Here is an 18,443-nt window from a genome sequence, read left to right on the forward strand (position 1 = left end):
AGGGCTTGCCCAGGAAGATGTGCAACCAGATGATACCCAGCTGTACAAGTGGCACTTTGGGCTACACCAGATGGAAATAAGTTAGGAGAGTTGCACACTAATGTGATTTGCTGGACACCAGGCAGTGGCTTCTGGCCTTGGGAGGATGGGAAAGAAAATATATCTTATTTTCTTGAATATAATAAAATATATCTTATTTTATTAAACAAAACATATCTTATTTTTCTAGTTCAGTGTAGTTTAGGCAGACTACAACTTCTAGACCAAAGTTATCTGTTTACATGCATGTTGTTGTTCTTTCTTGAGCTCTTATCATTTATCCTCATCATCTCAAATGGCATTCAGAGTTCTGCCTCTGCCATGCTTCTCCAACCGCCCAAGGAGGATCTCAGTTCCTGCCATCACCTTGAAGGATGCAGTTACCCCAGAAAATGCGTTACCAAAACTGTTATCTCAAGCAACAAACCACACATGTTCAGAGAGATTCGTCTTCCAAAGAAAGCTTGTTCACGTTTTACTTGATGGCAAAACCTGAAGGAAGTGACCATGGAAAAGTGGAAATAGTCCAAGACCTCTTCAGTCTGTGGTTCTGGCACTGTCTGAGTATCCAGAGGAATGACTTCTTAACAATTTCCATTAATGAAGGGCAAACTTCTTAAACTACTTCCATTTCTGATGGAACTCCGTTAACTTAGCTATGTTTCAGTGAATTTACTCTTTGGAGATTAATGACGTATTTGGAGCTGCAGATATTTATAAGGGACTTAGGAGAGCTGTGTCTGCTCACTTGCTCTGTAACAGGCTTAACTGGGTGCGTGAAGCGTTGACACCCCACCTCTCGGTGAGGATCGAGGCTGCAGTCAACAGAGCTGTGTTGCGTCTTGGCATCTATAAAACTGGAGATATTCACCACTGGGTATGTATATGGGGCTGAGTAAGTCTAGTCCGATGGATGTTCAGTAGACATTTGCATCCTATGATGATGACTTGTCAGGAAAATGAATACACGTAAGGAGCTCTGGAAAAGATTTTGCCTTCTCTCGTCTGTTCTTGTTGAGTATGTAGGTGAGAGCATAGCTGACCTCTGAGCTCTTCATTCAGCGTGTTTCACCTTCTCTTGTATTTGTGCTCCCTGTTGGGGAAAAAAAAGTGAAAGATTTGGGGGAGTGTTTGCCTCTGTGTATTTAGGATGGGGGGGGGGAGTGACTGAAATTGTTAAAAGGCTGATAGTCTTGTGAGGGGCGGCCTTTCAGGAGGGAAAGGAAAACATTGTGCAGGACAAAGGCAGCGTCTGAGCCTCTAGCTGAGCGGAGAACAAAGCCTCCGCTCCTGTTACGGCATGGCTGCGCCAGGCACCATCCCTTAATAAAGTGATATAATGCCTGAAACGGACAAAAACCCAGCGGAGTGCCTGCAGTCCCTCCCGAAGGCAGCGGTACTGCGGCTGCATTGTCCGTGTGGAGCAGGCTATCGGGTGCTGGCAGGCTGGGCCTTTTGCAGCGAGGTGCCTCAGTAATAACCCACGTGCTACTTTGCAGCCATTCACCGTGATGATAATGGGGTGTATTATTCAGGCTTTTTAGCTTCTTGTAACAATGAAACCTTCCTCCTACCCTTCTCTTTCCTTCAATGCTGGCCCATGTGTCCAATCCACTTAAATAAGCCAGGAAAGTAACCATTAATGTCAAAGTTCCGTAATTAAATGCTAACTGACTCACCGCTCACTCTTGGAACATTGTACTGTAATTTTTAAAGAATATCCAAGTTGACATTAGACTTTTTAAACAGATTAATTAGTCACATTTCATTTTAAGTGGCTCTGACTTAATAGGTACTGCCAATATACAGTATGTATTTACTTAAAGCCATTATAACATAATATTTACAGGACACTTAACGTGTATTAATTACTGTATAATGAACCTTGTGACTACAATATCACCATTCTTGCATGGCTGTAAAAGTTTTATCTTGTGAGGGGGGAGGGAAATTAAAATAAATTGCATGCACATTGAATACTTATTTTTAATAGGAAACGTGCAAATTATAAGAAAATGTAAAACAGGGGCCCCAGTAAATCACAAACAGCTAACAAATGCTCTGAGACATGCTATAATGTTTTTATGAGCGTGTTTTACAACCCATTCATTACGCTGTCTGTCCTTCTGAAAGCTGGTTATTAGGCTGACTGTGCAAAGTAACATGTGCATATCTGTGCAACTAGCCATGAAATCACAACTAAGTTGATCACTTTTATTTTCCCTTTTTGTCCTGGAAGAGGTCCTGAAATCCTTGCCCCGGTACGGCGGCTCCATGACGCGTGGCAGCGCAGTTTGTGCCTTGCAGCAGAGGTGGTGCCAGGGAGCAGCATGGAGCTGGTGCAGAGGTATGTGCTCCTGCAGACCTCATATACCGGGCTTGGTCTCTGTTTCCTGGGGACAAATAACGGTGGCTGGTGCAGACAGAGCTGAACTGTGGCCTCAGGTGTTCCTCAGATCTCTTGTGCCTGTGTTTCGGTGCAATCCGCCCTGGGAGCTGCTGCAGCACTGAAGGGTTTCTGTGGCTCGCTGCTGCAGAAGGGATGGGAGCCTGCGAGGTGGCTCAGCGTGGCAGGAGTGTCCGCATGGGACTTGCCTGCTGGAAACGACGATAATATCATTGCTCAAGGCAAGGGGTCACTTGAGTTTGTCAGCTGAGAGGGAATATTTGCTCTGCACTGCGTGTCAGCCGTCTGGGGGATGGCTGCAGGTTGGGCTGTCTGTCAGGGAGAGGTTAAAGGTGTACTTAAACTTGGATGCTGGAGGAAATAAATGCTCAAGGACCTCTCTGACTGCTCCTTTTTCATTATGTGTCTGATGTGCAAAATAATGGAAGCAGATAACCCTAGAGACCCTGCTGTCGACCCCGCAGACTCTTGTAAAGTGAGCACACAACACGCTGTAATAGGCACAAAGGGAAAAGCACAGGCGTTTGACAGCCAAGTAACGCTGGCGTTCTGTAATTTCCCTTCCACTGCGACATTACAAACAGCTTCATATTCAAATGGCTGCCTGTCTATGATTGTCCAATTATTCACTGCATTCTTTCTTTGATGGCACAGATGTTCTCAATTTCTTGTAGTAGTTTTTTCATCTAAAAAGTCGTTCCGCCTCAGAAATGCAAAATTCTCCACAGTTCACCAGGTTCTCTGATGGGTTTGCATAATTGGTCCTCAATTTGCCTATATTGTTTTGTAATAGAAAGCCTATGTTTAATTTCATTTTTGTAAACCTGTAGGAAGAGCAGAACATTCTGCCATTTAAGTCATTCTCCTCATTAGGATCCGAGCGGGTTGCGAACATTTAGGCTTGATTATAAGGCACAGATTGTGCTGAAAAGAACACATGCTTTCCTCTTCCATTGTTTTAAACACATTATGAAGCTGATCCAGGAAGATGTTAAACATGCTTGGCTCTCTTTGTACCTTTGTAAGAGGTGCTTAGCTCCTGGCAGGGCTAAGCTGGTAGTTTCCAGGTGTGCTGGCATGCCAGGGACGGCAGCCCAGGTCCATTTCAAGGAGGAATTGTTCAAATCATGGACGTGGGTGGCTGTATAATTTAATTTCCTGGGAAGGGACATTTTGATCATTTCTGAGTGATGGCTGGGAGGTTTTCAAGAAGGGGGTGTCACGCTTCCCCAGTGGCTCGGTTTCTTTTTGTGTAGTGGATGTCATCATAAACACACCTGTGTGGATAAACTGTTTATCAGCATTTGTGAAAGAATTTGAACTTCTTGAAAAGGGAGAGATTCATTTATATGTTGTTCTAAGATGGTATGGCAAGGTAGAGACGTGTGATACAAATGTCGGAAGTGCTACAGAACAGAGAAAGGTGTTTCTAAAACTTCCTAGGAACAACAGCAGGAAAACCCTAGCAAAACCTTGCACCGAACGCAGCTAATGGGGAGCTCTGGGGGTGAATCTTAGCAAATCAAATCCTGGGAAATAAAAAAAGGAAATTGTAAAAGATTAGAGACTTGCCAGGGTAATTCAAAAGAGATAAAGGGATGACCCAGGGAATTACAGCTTCACAGCAATCCTACGTAAAAGGATTAGTTTAGGGCCCCAGCAGCCAAGACGAGAGGACCAGCAGCAAAGTTGTGCTGATTATCCCAGTACCAGGTATAGTGGCACCCTTCACTGTCACAGAGAAATACCCTAAGATTTGTTTTGTCCCCTTAGGCATTTAGTGCAGAGCCATAAAAGGTTATTGCAACAGCTACTGATGCCTCCCTTGCGTGCCCAGGAATGCAGAAGCAGTGTGGAAGGCACCAGCACACGATACTGGTGTGGCCATGCTGCATACTGCTCAGCCAGGATACCCCAATTCTCCTAAGATGCTCACTGCAGTGTCCCAGAACAGCGTTAGAGAGGCTCAGCTTCCTGCAGATGCTGAAGAAAATGTCAAGTGTGGTGCTCCCCTTGCACAGCAAAGGTGGGACCTGGCAAAGCCTGAGCAAAACCTATCACCATTTAATGCTGACAGAAAAGTAACCAGCCTTACCCTGTAATGGCTAGTTCGGAGCATGCTGTGATACCAGCAGTGGGGACAGGTCTGTCCCAGTCTGGGAGGGGATCAGTCCCTTCTGGCGGGCAGTGCATGGGTCCTGGAGGGAGGCATCCTGCACCCGCTGCTGCCAGCTTGTGTTCCTGAGCCAGGAGAGGCCGACTCCTACCCCCCTGATGTGCTAGGTGAAAACGAAACCCCAGGACAGCTTACCTGAACGGAACCTGCTCTCTGGCATAGCGGACCTGGAAGAAAGCAGAGGAGGACCTCGGTGACATGAAATACCAACATCTGGGAGGTCTGTACATTTGTCTCCAGCCTTGTTCCCTGTATCAGATAAACTGATGCCTCAGAAACACCCCTTGTGCTATCCATCTTAGAAGGCAGTTGCGAATAGATTTACCCAGGTACATGCATGTTCTCTGAGAAGATAACAACTGCCTCCCTCAACAATACATCAAATGGCTATGTTCTGAGATGGGAAGGCGCAGGCACTACCCAAACCTCTACATCAAAGCCCAGCAGATTTCCCCCTCGGCACTGGGATTTCCAGTCAAAGTTGCAACGAACTGACAGTTGCTTTGTGTTAGATCTCAGGTGCACTGCCCAGACACAGAGCCAAAAAGCAGGCAAGCTGTCTTGTGGGTCAGGAGGATGAGTTGGTTCACTGACAGCACACGCTTCCTCTTACGCTATTACCGATATCAAAGCCCCATACTTCTTTTGTGTTAGTTTAAAAATGAAGGGCGATGCTGCTGCTTTGTTTCACTTTCTTCTACCTTTAAATAAAAAATTTCTCTTCCAAACCTATCTGCTCTTCGGAGAAGAAATTGGATATTTTCCAGTCCCTAGCGCAACAGATAGTTTTGTAGACCAGCTCATAGAAATTCCAGCTTTGTCGTTGCAAAATGCTGGTTTGGGATCGTTTTTTCCCCAGCACAGCCCCCTTCTGAGCTTGCTGGAAAGAGCAGGGACGGAGAAGACCAGAATGTGAGTCCTTATTTCAGGACTGAGAGGCAGTCTCACAAGGCAAAAGTGAGTCCCTGGCCCCACGAATCGGTGGAGAACTTGGTGTTAGTGGTAAAAGGCAGGTCCCCAGAAGGCACCATCCCTAGAGAGCAGGTCCGATATTTTGACTATCACAACAGCTTCTTTCTCCTCACTGAAAGCTTATCACCCCACGATGGGAAGTGCGGAGTGTGAGCCTCCTGCCTCTGACTGCAGCCTCCTATCTCTGAGCAGCTTGGCCAGGGTGAGCTCGGCAGAGCCAGGCTGTGGCTCCGTGGCCTCGTCCCCTTCCCTCCGCAGCATCATCCCCTTCCTGTGGCTGGGGCCCTGCTCCAGCTCCCCTCTCCCACCACAGGACCCAGCCCTGGGGCAGCAGCCCCTGCTCGGAGCCCAGGCCCTGCTCTGCCGAGGTTTCTGCTGGGACGAGGGACAGCAGGAGCAGGGCTGGAGGGAGCCTCTTGCCCCCTGACCTGTCTGCTCATAGCTGGCAGAGCTCAGCAGCCCCTGCCTCGCTCAGCCAGCAGGGTCTTGTTAGCCAAATGTGACAGCTTAAGGTTTTCTTGTGAGCTGTGATGCCAATATCAAGGCAGGTTGGAGACTGGTTTACAGTTACAGTCGTTTTCACTCAGCGTTCATGTCCCCAAGGGTAGAAAGATGACGGCAATTTTCCATCTGATGACGATCTTCAGCACCAGTCTCCAAAATGCCAACTGTAATTAAAATTTGTATTTATTTTCAAGGGTAATATTCCTTATTCTCTTGTTGACAATTGCTGCTTCGAGCTCCTAGGCTTAACTAAATGGGAGCAGTTTGTCTTTAAATGGCAAGTTTCCTCTTTCCCAAGTCACTGATCTGTGGCTACACTTAGGAATGGTGCAGTTTTTAATTGCACGATCCTTTTTTTTTTTTTTTTATCCAGTGTTTTTCTAGGCCCCTTCAATAACCAGCATTTACTAAAAATTCTGAGAGCTCAGGGGGGGAAAAAAATCCATTCACTCTATTATTCTAGTAGCAGACGCAGTCCAAAAGCCCTTTTCTGTGACAGTGTCAATAATTGTTTAATCCATGTAAAACAAGCTGCTCGCCACGCTCACTCCGTTGAGAAAACAGCAGCCTGTGTTCTCTGGCCATCAAAGACAACTCAAAAACCTCCCGGATGTGCAGTCACAGCTCCGTGACGCTGCGGTGGCACCGCGCGAATGGGATGGAGCCACGTGTGGCACACCACGGACTGCAGTGTGCGTGGCTGTCGGGTCTGATACAGCCCCTGAGGCTTGATTATAGCCAATAACCAGCAGGAAAAACTAAGATAAATGCGTTGTGTTGAAGATTCTGGAGTGCTCATTTAGGCGTCCGGGGAGGAATGCCGGCGGTAGGCACTGCGGGCAGCGTGTTGGCAGACCCCGCTGCTCCTGTTAAGGTGAGCGGTGCTCAGCTGATGGATGGGTTCATGCGCGCTGCCTGGCTTTGGATCAGGCATCACGTCTGCAGAGGGCTCAAGGTAAACAAGCACTAAGGCATCAAGAGACTTTTCCATGTGAGGTGGGTAACCCAGCCTGGGCACGGCCAGCAAAGTGGGAAGTAGGAGGGTGTTAGAGGCACCGTGGGCACAAGCGGCTCAGGTATATGCACTGTAATTCAGCCCAACTAGAATCATAGAATCATTCAGGTAGGAAAAGACCTCTAAGACCATCTAGTCCAACCTTTAACCTCGTGCTGACATGTCCACCACTAAGCCATACTGCTAAGTTCTACACCTACACGTTCCTTGACGACCTCCAGGGACGGTGGCTCAGCCATGTCCCTGTGCAGCCTGTTCCAGTGCTGCACAACCCTTTTGGTATAGAAATTTCCCCTAATATCTGACCTAAACCTCCCCTGGTGCAACTTGAGGCCGTTTCCCCTCACCTTAATACTTGACTGCTGCTCCTGCAGCTTGTGCAGGGTGGTACGTGAGCACTTGTTGGATGTGCGAGTGTTGCCGCGGGAAGCTGGGGCCTTGCCTGGTTTGTGTCCTCCCTTCCAGATTTTTGTAGGCTTTCTGGCAGAAAAGTTTCCTTACCAAATCACTGGAGTTTGCATAGTATTTGGTGTTAGAGTGATTAGGTGATAGTATTAAATGAGTCCACAAGCAAAACTGTGATCTTGACCTGGTCACAGCCGTGGTCCACATAAAGCATCAACTCATTGCCCCTCCGGGGTGACTTGGGTCAGAAACCCAGGAAACCCTCTGCAACAGCTTAGGGAGAGGGGGTCAGGGTGGCTGGAGGGAGCACTGCAGCTCCTGCAGCTCCTGCCCATGTGCGGGGCTTTGCAGACCAGGGCTTTGGGCTTGCAGGACCCCGTGGGGAGTGCCCCGTAGGGCAGTCATCCCAACAGATCAAACCTCCCATGTGCTGCCACTGCCTTACCCTCCTCCTGATGAAGCAGCCCCAGTCCGCATGGAAAGCTGCGCCTTGTTTTGGGGTAATCCTGGCACACACCTCCCTGCAGCAGCGGGATAGGCACGCTCGCTTTGGAGCTTGGTTTTGTTCCAGCAGTTGCCAGTCTCAGTCCCTCTGCTTTGGTTAACTGAGCAAACACCAGATGCAGGGAGACTTGGCCCATCTGGTTTAGGAATTTTTTTACAAACCCTAAGCCTTGCTCCCCAGCCTGATGTGGTTTGGGTTGGAAGACCGGCCAAATGCATGTATGGCCGTGTGGCTGCCAGCTGAGATGAAGGAACGGAGCAGCTGGGTTTCGCTTTGGCCTTCTTGAAGCCATGCTTGAGCAGATCAGAGACTGTGAAGGGATAAAGCAGCTCACGGCAGGCACGGTGGAATTACAAATCCACGCTCTTGCACCAGAAAGCCTGGGCAGTTGTGATTTGGATGGCGCGTGACCAGGTCCAGTGCTCCCCACCCTGGAGCTGGCTGTTGAAATCCTTCAGAGGCACCAAGCGACCGTCACATCTGCACCACCAAGGGACAGCACGTGTTCTGCACAGGCTTTGTGGGGATGTGATGCTGATGTTTGCTATGTTTCTGGTTCCGTCGCTGAGTCCCTGTGTAATCTTGGCCAAATCACTTCACCCCCTGAGCCTGTTTTCCATTTGTAGCTGGGATTAGCAGTACTTTCCTCTCCTATTCTGACGCTGGGCTCAGAATAAGAAATTACTCCTGTTTTGCATATAAACGGCATGCATTTTGCATGCAGTCAGGCCTTATCTTACACAAGATGTCTGATGTCTCAGATTATAAAGGATAAATACCAATAACCGTAAGGATGTATTTTCTTGAAGTCTCTGTGCATACTGATGTGAGTAACAGGGCTGCTCAATGCTCTCCAAAATTTCATTAGAGTGGTTTCCAGTGGCTTCCAAACCTTTTCTTCTCTGTCTTACTGCACATTATGCACAATGTGGGGCACCAAGCATGAAAAATATGCAGCCTAAACTGAATTACCTTATTTCTTCTGATCTCATGTAGTCAGGAGATGCCACACTTCCAATTCAGGAGTAAATTAGAGCCTGCTTTCCTTTGTAAGTGTATCATGAGCTTTATTGTTTAATATTAACGCTGCGTTGTGAAAAGTGGCCCATAAATGGCTAATAAAAGCAGAGTTTACAGCTTGTAAAGTGCATCAGGATTTTACCCTGGTTTGCCTAGGGAGATTTATGTTTGTGTTCACTGTCTGGGGTTTAAGAACTGACAGTCTTTTTTCTTTTTGGACCCATTAAAAATAATGGTGTGGACAAACATCGCTCCTGATTAACTGTGTCATATCACGGCCAGGTGTTGCCAGGAGGAAGAAGAGCTCTTCAGCGCTGCTCCTTCGCTAGTGTTGGTCTGAGGATGCAGCATGGCCACGGAAGCACTGCACAGGGCTCGCCGCAGGTTGTGGCACTGCAGAGAGCACTCTGCTTTTCTGCCCAGCAAAAAACCTCAACCACATGTAGATAGTCAGTGACTGGAAGCAGAAGCTAATCAAACTCTTGTAACCACCAAAACCCTACAGTGTAAAATTCTCAAGGTTTTTTTGCACTGTGACTTTGGGCTTTGGTGAGAGTTTTTACTACTCTGGGCATTTATAGCTTTTAATTTGTACAAGTCCAGTTCTCAGGCTCTGATAAGGGCCTGTAGGATGCTCATTGTAAGTGAAGTAACATGGAAGTAATTGCCCTTGCAGATACTTTTGTGAGATTTTTTGAGATAAATAAAGGGACTTGTTGTTATACCCCAGATTGCTACCAAGCCCGTTATATGCAGCAGTATGAAAAGCCGTCATACAGTGATTTACTTGGAACTAATGTCTGCTCTTTAATTACAAAATCTGCTTTAAGGTTTCTGTTTCCTTCTTTCCCTCTCTGAGACGCATGTAAAGCCGTGCAGGCACCAGCATGCAGCCTGAGCACATACGCCGCTAGCTCATAAGAGGTGACCCCATCCACTGTCTTTGCCCTCATAACAGTTCATTATATTGTCCAGCATTTTTGAGCCAGAGTAAGTGAGATTTATAGGTTGCCTGGGGATAATCATTTCAAGAAAAAAGATCAATGATATGCAAGCCAGTGGAGAAAGCAGCAAGTTCCAATAGCTGCCTTGTTAGAAGGCATCAAACATCGTCATAAACTATTTAAAGGTAGAAATGATCATTAACCTTTGCTGTAGCCAATTACATTCACAACAGTGGATGCCATTTAACATGAATCAGGGTGACACCCAGTTCGGGTGTGCAGGAGTACAGAAGTGCAGGCGCTTTCGAGTCGTTTGTACACCGGGTCTGTCCCGGAGGAGGCGCTGAGCAAGCAAGCCGAACAAACAAAGGCTCACTGCTCCCCGTAAATGGGTGCTCTGGCCTTCCTTTGCCTTGGCTTGCAGCTGTGTGGCCTCACAGCCACCTCGGATGAACAGCCACGGATTTCTTTTCTACCTCCCTTAGTTAATTATTACTATTTTTAATACGGTGTGAAAGCCTTTCATTTTTCCTACGGGAGAAACCGTGACCCAGATTCTCCACGCAGAGGTGGGAGAGGAGCAGCCTGCTCTGGCTCGGCTTCTTTCCTTGAAGCCAGCTCGAGGAGCTGATGTCCCCGTCCCCGTCCCTGTCTGAGACGTTGGCGGCTCTGCAACGCGTCCCGCTCTGCCTTAAGCAGTCGTGGCACTTGCTGCTGCGTTCTGAGCGGGATCTACTGCTGACAATTGCAATCCCGCCTCTTTCGCTCCCGGCCTCTCTGATGCTGAATCAATGACATTTTTCCTAAGCTGCCTACATTTGGTGTTTTACTGCCGACTGCATGTGGCCCTCTCATTTTAATTACTTCTGCTGTGTCTAGCGCTATATGCTCTATAATGTTTCAGAGACTGCTTGCAATTAAAATAAAAAATAAGTAATACATTACAGGTTACAACCCAGTCAATCTCCGTGCATTGTAATTCACAGCAGCTTTATATGCCGAGCTTTCCAAGTGGCTTGTAGCCCACGTCATAATAATGAAACCCTGAGACACAGAGGAAAAGCGAGGGAGGGATATTGTCTTCCTAGGTTCCTGAAAGGCATCATTTCCTGATGGTTGCTTTATTTTTCCAGTTCCTTTGCTCTTGAAAGAAAATGTCAACATACTTAACTTTTCATCTCCTGGTTTCCAGGGGATGGAATGCAATCAGTCTGCTTGCTGGGGAGGGGCTGTGGTTGCACCGAGCGATCTCAGCTGTGCGTTACTGATGCTTGGGGCACTTTATCACGCTGAGGCATTAGGAAGTTTTCTAACCGCTCTAATGGGCTTTGGACCAGGTCAGAAGGGACTAATCAGATACACGTTAGAGTATTCTGGCTTCACGTCAACAAAACACTTAAGCATGTGCTTAATTTTAAGCACTGCAATAGTTCTGCCCACGAAGAACATGGACAAAATGTCGTCCAGTCATCCTGCTGAATAATCCTAACAATTATTTCTCATTGTTGGTTTTTTTCTCAGTCCTTCTTTCTTCCCGCAAACTCTTTTAGGCAGCCTCAAAAAGAGAACATAGAAAAGCTGAAATGAAACAACTCATGCAGGGAAGCACAAGCAACGTGGGGAATTTTTGTTTAGAAATCCAAGCAGCAGATTTCCATTATTGTAAATACTGGCTGAATTCACTTGTGACACACAACATTTAATTTACATGTAAAATGACAAATTAAAATCCAAAATTCCCCATGTTGTTCTCTGAATGGAATACAACGTGACAAACTGAAAAATGCCTCGGCTCTGCCCCAGTGGCACTGCAGGTCTGGCTGTGCTGCAGCCTTCCTGTGATGTGGCGGAGCCACACATCTGTATCTTAGATCATTCTTGTAGCCTTTGTTGGTGTCTTTTCTAGTTCTGTTATCTCCTTTTTGGAAATGGGAAGGTCATAGCAGCACATGGTATTGAAGACAGGCATGAGTGGTGGTATCTGCATTTTGTGATAGCTGAAGGAAAGCGGTAAGCTTGTTCAGCAAAGAAACTTGTGTATACTCTGGGTCTGCTGTGTTGTGTGGTGGAAACAACCACTTGGCTCTACACCAGCATGGACATTTCACACTGGTTGTAGAAGTTTCCCTGGTCCAGTGACTGTCAGCTCCGTGGTCGTGGTTCATTACCACCTCTACTACTCACCACCTGATTACTGCAGCCTTGGGAATCCTCTCATGTTGCAGCTGAAAAATAGCCAAAACATGGATGATGCTTATAGCTGCGCTACCCTCAAATCATCTTGCTTTTATGTTTTACAGTCTGCAGCATGGCGGCACACGAGAATGCCCCATCACAGCTGTAGCAGTTTGCTTGTGACTATGGCAAGTTCAGGGCACGGAGAGGTGCCACTGTTCATTTGTGGTAGCAGCAAACAGCATCAGCCCAGCTGACACTTGCATCCGTGAGCTCTTTCCTCAGTAGGAATTCACAAAACAATTGCTTAATCTTTTCTGACACTCTTTTGGTGTTTAAACAAAAACCTACTGGCTTGTTCCCATTCCCAGACACTGTGATGTAGCAACCTGGAGAATTAAACTCCTGATGAACTCCTTTGTTTTAAGTGATTGCAGCAGAACATAACAGAGAGTAGTTTTAACTAGGCTAAATGAAACTTAAGTTTTCTGAATGATGCTGATGTCTTTTTTAAACAGACATCAATAGCAGTTGCCTGCTGCCCTCCAAGGCAAGCCCAGATGAACTGCTCACAACGCAGAAAACCCAAGTGCTCTCTGCTGAACTGAAATCTGTCTTCTGGGGGCTGAACTCCTATCCTGACCCTTGGCTCACTGCAGTCAGTAGGAGGTCTTCCCATGGCACGGGATGGGGCGTCCTGAACATCTCCCCTGGAGCAGGAGGAACTGAGAAACCTCGGCACCGCAGTCATGGGACTGTCATGGGCTAGATCAGCCCTAGAAGAGAAAGAAGATAACCCATAGAGCACAGATGAAGCTGCACATCTCAGTATACCTGGTTTCCCGGTATTCCTCAAACCAGACTTCTCCAAAAAGCTCAGGAGAAATCACACGACATGCTAAGGAGCCATGCGGAGTTACGTTCCAGGCTGAGGACCCCCACACTCCCCTGTAAACCAGGGCTGACACACTTTGCTCTGTACCCAACCCTGTGCATAGAGTTTATGATTTCTCAGGGCAGCAGTGACAGCAAGGGGCAGCTTGGTGTCAAGCATGTCTCAGGACTGCAAACCCTTGTCTCATGCTGAGGGCTTCAGAGCAGGAGGAGGTGAACAGGAGCCGCACCTCTCTGATGACCTTAACGTTCAGCTGTGCTCACATTCACAAGCCCCAGGCTTCTGCTAAGCGACCCAAATGCTCCTCCTGAGGCTGTACGTTGAGCCACGCTCCCACCGCAGCCACCTTGAACAGCAAATACAGTTTGGGGTTGCTTTGTTCCGCTTCATTGCTGCTGATATCAAATGCCAGCACTAGGCACAGGGGGTGCTGCAGGGATGCTGAAGGAAGGATTCTGGAGGTAGCATGCTCACAAAAAGACAGTGAATGCATTTTGAAGAAGAAAAAAAAAAAAGTCTAGTGAACAGTGCCTAGCCTGGAAATGATCTTCCAAAGCAGGCAAGGTGGGAAGGGAGGAGTGGCAGTGCTGTAAATGAGGGCATTTGAGCTCCCATTCTGCATGCAGAAGTATTGATCCAGCAATGGAGAGCAATGCAGATGTTGCTTCCCAGCATAAAGGACCATGACAGTGCAGCCCAGGGACAGCATTTCAGAAGGCGCACCACACTGCTGGCAGCCCCAGGGGAGATGGCTGTGGCCACCAAGGATGTGGCACTGCACGACATGGGGTGGGAGCAGCACGGCTCAGGGGCTGCCAGCAGCACGAGCTCTGCCTTCGCCCTCTGCGCTGCAGCTCCTGCCAGAGGCAGCAGTAAAATGCCATCGATCGCAGGTGGGAGAAAATCAGACAAATGCCGAGGCCCTTTGGAAACCCTGCCAGTTCTCCCAGGACTCCTCCAGCATTGCTTTGTCAGAGGTTTCTGTCTGCTTCTCATTCCTCTCCATGCAGTCCTGGTGGGGCTGGTCTTCCAACAAGCTCTGCTGTCAGAGCCACAGCTTTTTAGAAGGAGCCTGTGGGCTGTTGGCATCCCTTGAGCCTTTTTCTCCCCGTGACCTCCCTCTGCTCTCCCCTCAGCCTTTCATCGCCTGTCCTCCCCAGGGCTTGCCCCGCTCCGACAACAACACAAGAAGCCATGAGCTGGCAAAGTCACGGCAGGGAGATCGACCTCACACACACGGATCTGCATCAACAAAATCCCAAAGCAGCCACTACCCAGAAGAGCAAGATCCTGAAGCCCCCTGGTCCTGGGACAGGAAACCTGTCTCTTCCAGCTGCTCCCTCCAGACTGGGTGCTTGCATGGACTCAGCGCCGCCCACCCGGATCTCCCCCACACCCTGACTGATGCCCATGCTGCCTACTCGGTGCTGAGGCATCCTGAAAGAAGGATGTTTCAATGGCAACATCCATTTATAAACTTAGGATGAGGAACAAGCCCTCGAAGCAGAGCTGGGGGGAGCTTCCTTGCAGGAGGAATGGCAGAAGCCGAGCCCGCAGCAAGCTGCCCTGCGAGGCTGGGCTGGGCCTGTTACCCTGATGGACAATTGTTGTTAAAATCTGAGCTGGGATTCAGATTGGGAGCATCTCAAGGGTTTATCTCTGCTTAGGGATTTCCTCTGGATGGAAAAGGACCTAGGTTTTATCTGCATCACACAGCATTGCCTGCCTTGTATAGCAAGGATGTGTCTGTTCAAGAAAGAGTTTGGTGTCCTGGGAAGGAGAGGTTAAGTGAGGAAGGTGCAGGGGTGAAAAAGAGCAAGTGGTACCTCACAGCACTGTTGACCAACCGGTGTAACAGCTGCCTTTCCAGATTTCATTCAGATAGGAGTTACTACCCAGCACATGCTTCGTTTTCTCAGCAAGTTGAAGGGCCTGGATCCAGCCTTGCAGCAGCCCTCCTGCATCAAGGGGCGACTGGAGAGCTCGAGGGGGAATGGCCCTGTGTGAAAGCAGTTCCCAGGCTGCCGAAACCTGCTGGGCTCTGCAGGGTCCTGATGTGTTACCCTCGGTTCGTGCAACAGCAGCAGCAGCAACACACAGCTCTGGCTTTGCTTTAATTTCTGCTGCTAAGCAGTGCTATTTGCAAACCTGTGGAGGGTACGGAGCAGATTTCTAGGACATGGGCTTGTATGTATTCATCCTTTTCATCTGACGCTCGTGACCTTAGGGTATAATGTATTCTTGCACACCTTTGTGCAGTGCCCTTTGCTAGACAAGTGAGGCGAGAGGATGAGCCAAAGGTTGTGGTACTGATCTGGATTTGGGAGACATGGGTTTAATTCCCTGTCCTTACACAGACTTCTTGTGACAAAACCTTGCATAATAAAACCCTTCAGGAAGTGAGGCTCAGTGAAAATGACACAGAAACTGCAAAAAAAGCATTTGCAAAAGGTACAAAACATCCTAAGGCAGCTGGTTGTTAAACTTCAAGTGCTGTGCCTTGCCCAGAGGTCTGCAGAGCTTGTGTGTGTGTGCGCGTTGCCTTCTGGTCTGATCAGCTGCAAACAGTCTGAGTAAGGAAGCCGGACATTTTTGTCCACATGGATCAAATAGCAGCAATTGTGACTGCAAATTAATAAAAGAGGGGGGAAAGTAAGAACATAAAAGGCTGCTTTGCCAGCGCTGGCTGCCAGAATCTCTCAAGAGGCCAAAGGTGGGTCAGGCAGGGCAGCAGCAGGGTCAGGATAAATCCTCCTGGGTTGTCTCTGCTCCCATCCACTTATAAATTCATGTGACGGCTGCACCCGGGGAACGCTGAGAGCCCCAAGAAGATACAGCATGATGAGCCATTTATTTATTTATTTCCCCGAACTCCAGAGACACTTTAAAAGGATTTCCTAATGTGGCTGGAATCATTTCCACAGGCAGCCAGCTCCAACTTAATTTTCAAGGGTAACCTCCTTTTGAGAGATGGCAGAGGGATTATTTTAAAATGGTGTAATAAGCATGCAGCAAAGCGACTGCCTTTGTTGCCAGTCCGGTGCAGCAGCCTGCACAGCCAGGACGGACGGGGCTCCTTGGTTGTCCCTGCAGAGAAATCAGGACTGAGAGAGTCGAAGAGGCTGAAGACAGTCTTTGGGGAAGAGCGCCATTTCTTTCTGCAGCAGGAATAACCCACTCCAGTTCTTCAGGTCTTTGCTCGTTGGAGAAGAGGAAAGCCAGGACAGCGCAGGAGCATCCTTCAGTCCGGCAGTTTCAATGGAAAATCCTCGCTGCCTTCACTGCAGAGGGTCCTCCAACCCCAGCTGCCATTCCACCACACGTGTATGATCTGATCCAGCCACAGGAGGGGGACAAAGATGCACTTGGTGAGAAGGTTTTGTCGTGTGGAAGATTTAATTTACCACCGACTACAAGCCAGGGGGACTTCCCTCCTGTCGGCAGTCGCAGACCCTGTGCCCTTCGGTCCCACGTGGATCAGTCTTGCTGTGCATAGGGTAGGACCTGTGGTGTCTTGTTCAACAAAGGTCTTGGGGTAGTCTTGTCACTGGGCACAAGGTGAGTAGTAACACCTAACGTCTCACCAGCGCTGACCAGTCTGGGGCGATGCCAAGAGCAGGGCTCTGCTGGGAGGCAGCGAGCACTGCCCAGCCCGTAACGCCTTCGTTGGAAGATGCCCCGACCTGCACGATGCACACCCTGCCCACGGACACACAGCATGGCCAGCGGGCACGGCAGCGCTGGCCGGAGCAAAGGCAGCCTCCTGCAGGGCTGCAGGCAGAGCAGCAGGCAGCGGGGCTGGGATGGAGCGAGCTCAGCAGTAGGGAAAGCAGGTGGCCGAGCAGCAGGGAGGGATACTTGCCAACCACGCACATCACTAGGATCCAGAAAGGAAACAATTTGTTTAACTAGTTTGCCAGATAATATCTATATTATGAATGCACCAAACATTGCTTATTCCTCCTCGCTGGAGGGTTCTTGCTTCCAGGATGAGCATCTTGTTTTCTCCAGTTCATAGCCAGGGGAAGATTGGGCAGAGCTGCTGAAGCCCCAGCAGCTGCTTTGCCAGGAGCAGGCAGGTCTTTGCCACCAGTGTCAGCAAAGGGGGGCTGGTTCTGCACCCCCATAAATTACCCCACTCTTCTATGGGGCCAAGGCTGCTCAGGGTGTCCGTGAGTTCTCATTTATTTCCCCTCACCTCCTGTACCTGTTTGTCCCCATTCAGGGTGCATGGCAAACACGTGGGGAAGCGCTGCCTCCCAGCGCATCCTCTGCAGCTGCCGCTTGAGCCTGATGCTTTTCCTAAAGTCCTCAAGGGTGGGTTTTCAGGTTGTCCAGAGGCCAGCTTTTAAAAGGAGTCCAAGTTCAGTTTAAGGTGCTAAACTACAGCTAAATAGAAATTGTGCAGGGAGAATGGAGCAGAGGAGGATTTGCCAGAGAGTAAGGTTGTGCTTTTGACAAAAATCAACAAAATGGAAGAATGCTTTACATTTTTTTAATAAGATGCAAGGTTTTTTGTTTGTTTATTTGTTGTTTTTTTCTAGGAAAGTGAGTACTTTTTGCGAAGAATGTAGTTTGGTCAGGCATTGTGTTTTCTGTGGGGAGGAACACAGAGATTTCAGAAGTGAAACTGGGACATAAGGCCCCATGGAGGAAATGTATCTGTAGGGACAGGCAGTATCGCACAAATTTAATTTCAGCTTGGGAGTTTTATGAACACTACCAACAAACCGAGGAGGCAAGAATTACCCTCCCCATCTTTGTTTGCCGTGTCTCCCCCATAACTGTACCAAAATTGCTGTTTTCTTGTCTTGAGCCATTCGATGCAGGTCGTGCCCATGCTCTAACTCTGACCAGCGTGTGTCGGGGGGCTGTCTGAACTGAGCTATCGGGGGGCACAAACATCTATGGGATGGCAGGGGAGGGGGCCAGGAGGTCTGCAGAGGTGTGCGGGTGCTGCAGAGCTGTATCAAACCCTCGCATTGCGGTAACCGAGCATCTGCACTGCAAATCCCTTGGAAAACTGGAAAGTGAACTGTCCAAAACTAGATAGTGTTCAAGCTGCAACACATTTCTGTGATTCTTCTGAAGTGACAAGGTTTAAAAGGAAAATGGATGAGGAGATGGATGTGACGCGTGACTGACAAGGGCATTAGTGTGACTCCAGACAAGAATTCATAGCAGCATCAGACAAACACAATGGAAGAGTATTTACGGATCTACACGGACTTAAAAAATGGTCACCAAAACAATTTCCTTTTCTGTCCCCCAGAGGAAAAAATGAAGCTAGGATGTATAATAAAAACTGAAACTTCAGTGCTGCCTCTTGCCTGGCGTTTGTTGGCTTTCTGGAGTTTGAGAAACCGTGAGTGCACCTGAGCACGGA

General features: G+C 48.4%; 1 protein-coding gene across 1 annotated transcript in view; it reads left to right on the forward strand.

The window, feature by feature from the left end:
- LOC308180671 (uncharacterized protein) overlaps positions 1-18,443 on the forward strand; it is a 463,846-nt gene that overhangs the window by 347,738 nt on the left and 97,665 nt on the right. The window contains exon 3 of the mRNA XM_080562720.1: positions 2,279-2,386. Coding sequence (XP_080418846.1) covers positions 2,279-2,386 — 108 coding nt within the window. The remainder of the gene's footprint in view (positions 1-2,278; positions 2,387-18,443) is intronic.

The sequence above is a fragment of the Anser brachyrhynchus genome (assembly GCF_964034855.1).
Source record: "Anser brachyrhynchus genome assembly, chromosome: 20".
NCBI lineage: Eukaryota > Metazoa > Chordata > Aves > Anseriformes > Anatidae > Anser > Anser brachyrhynchus.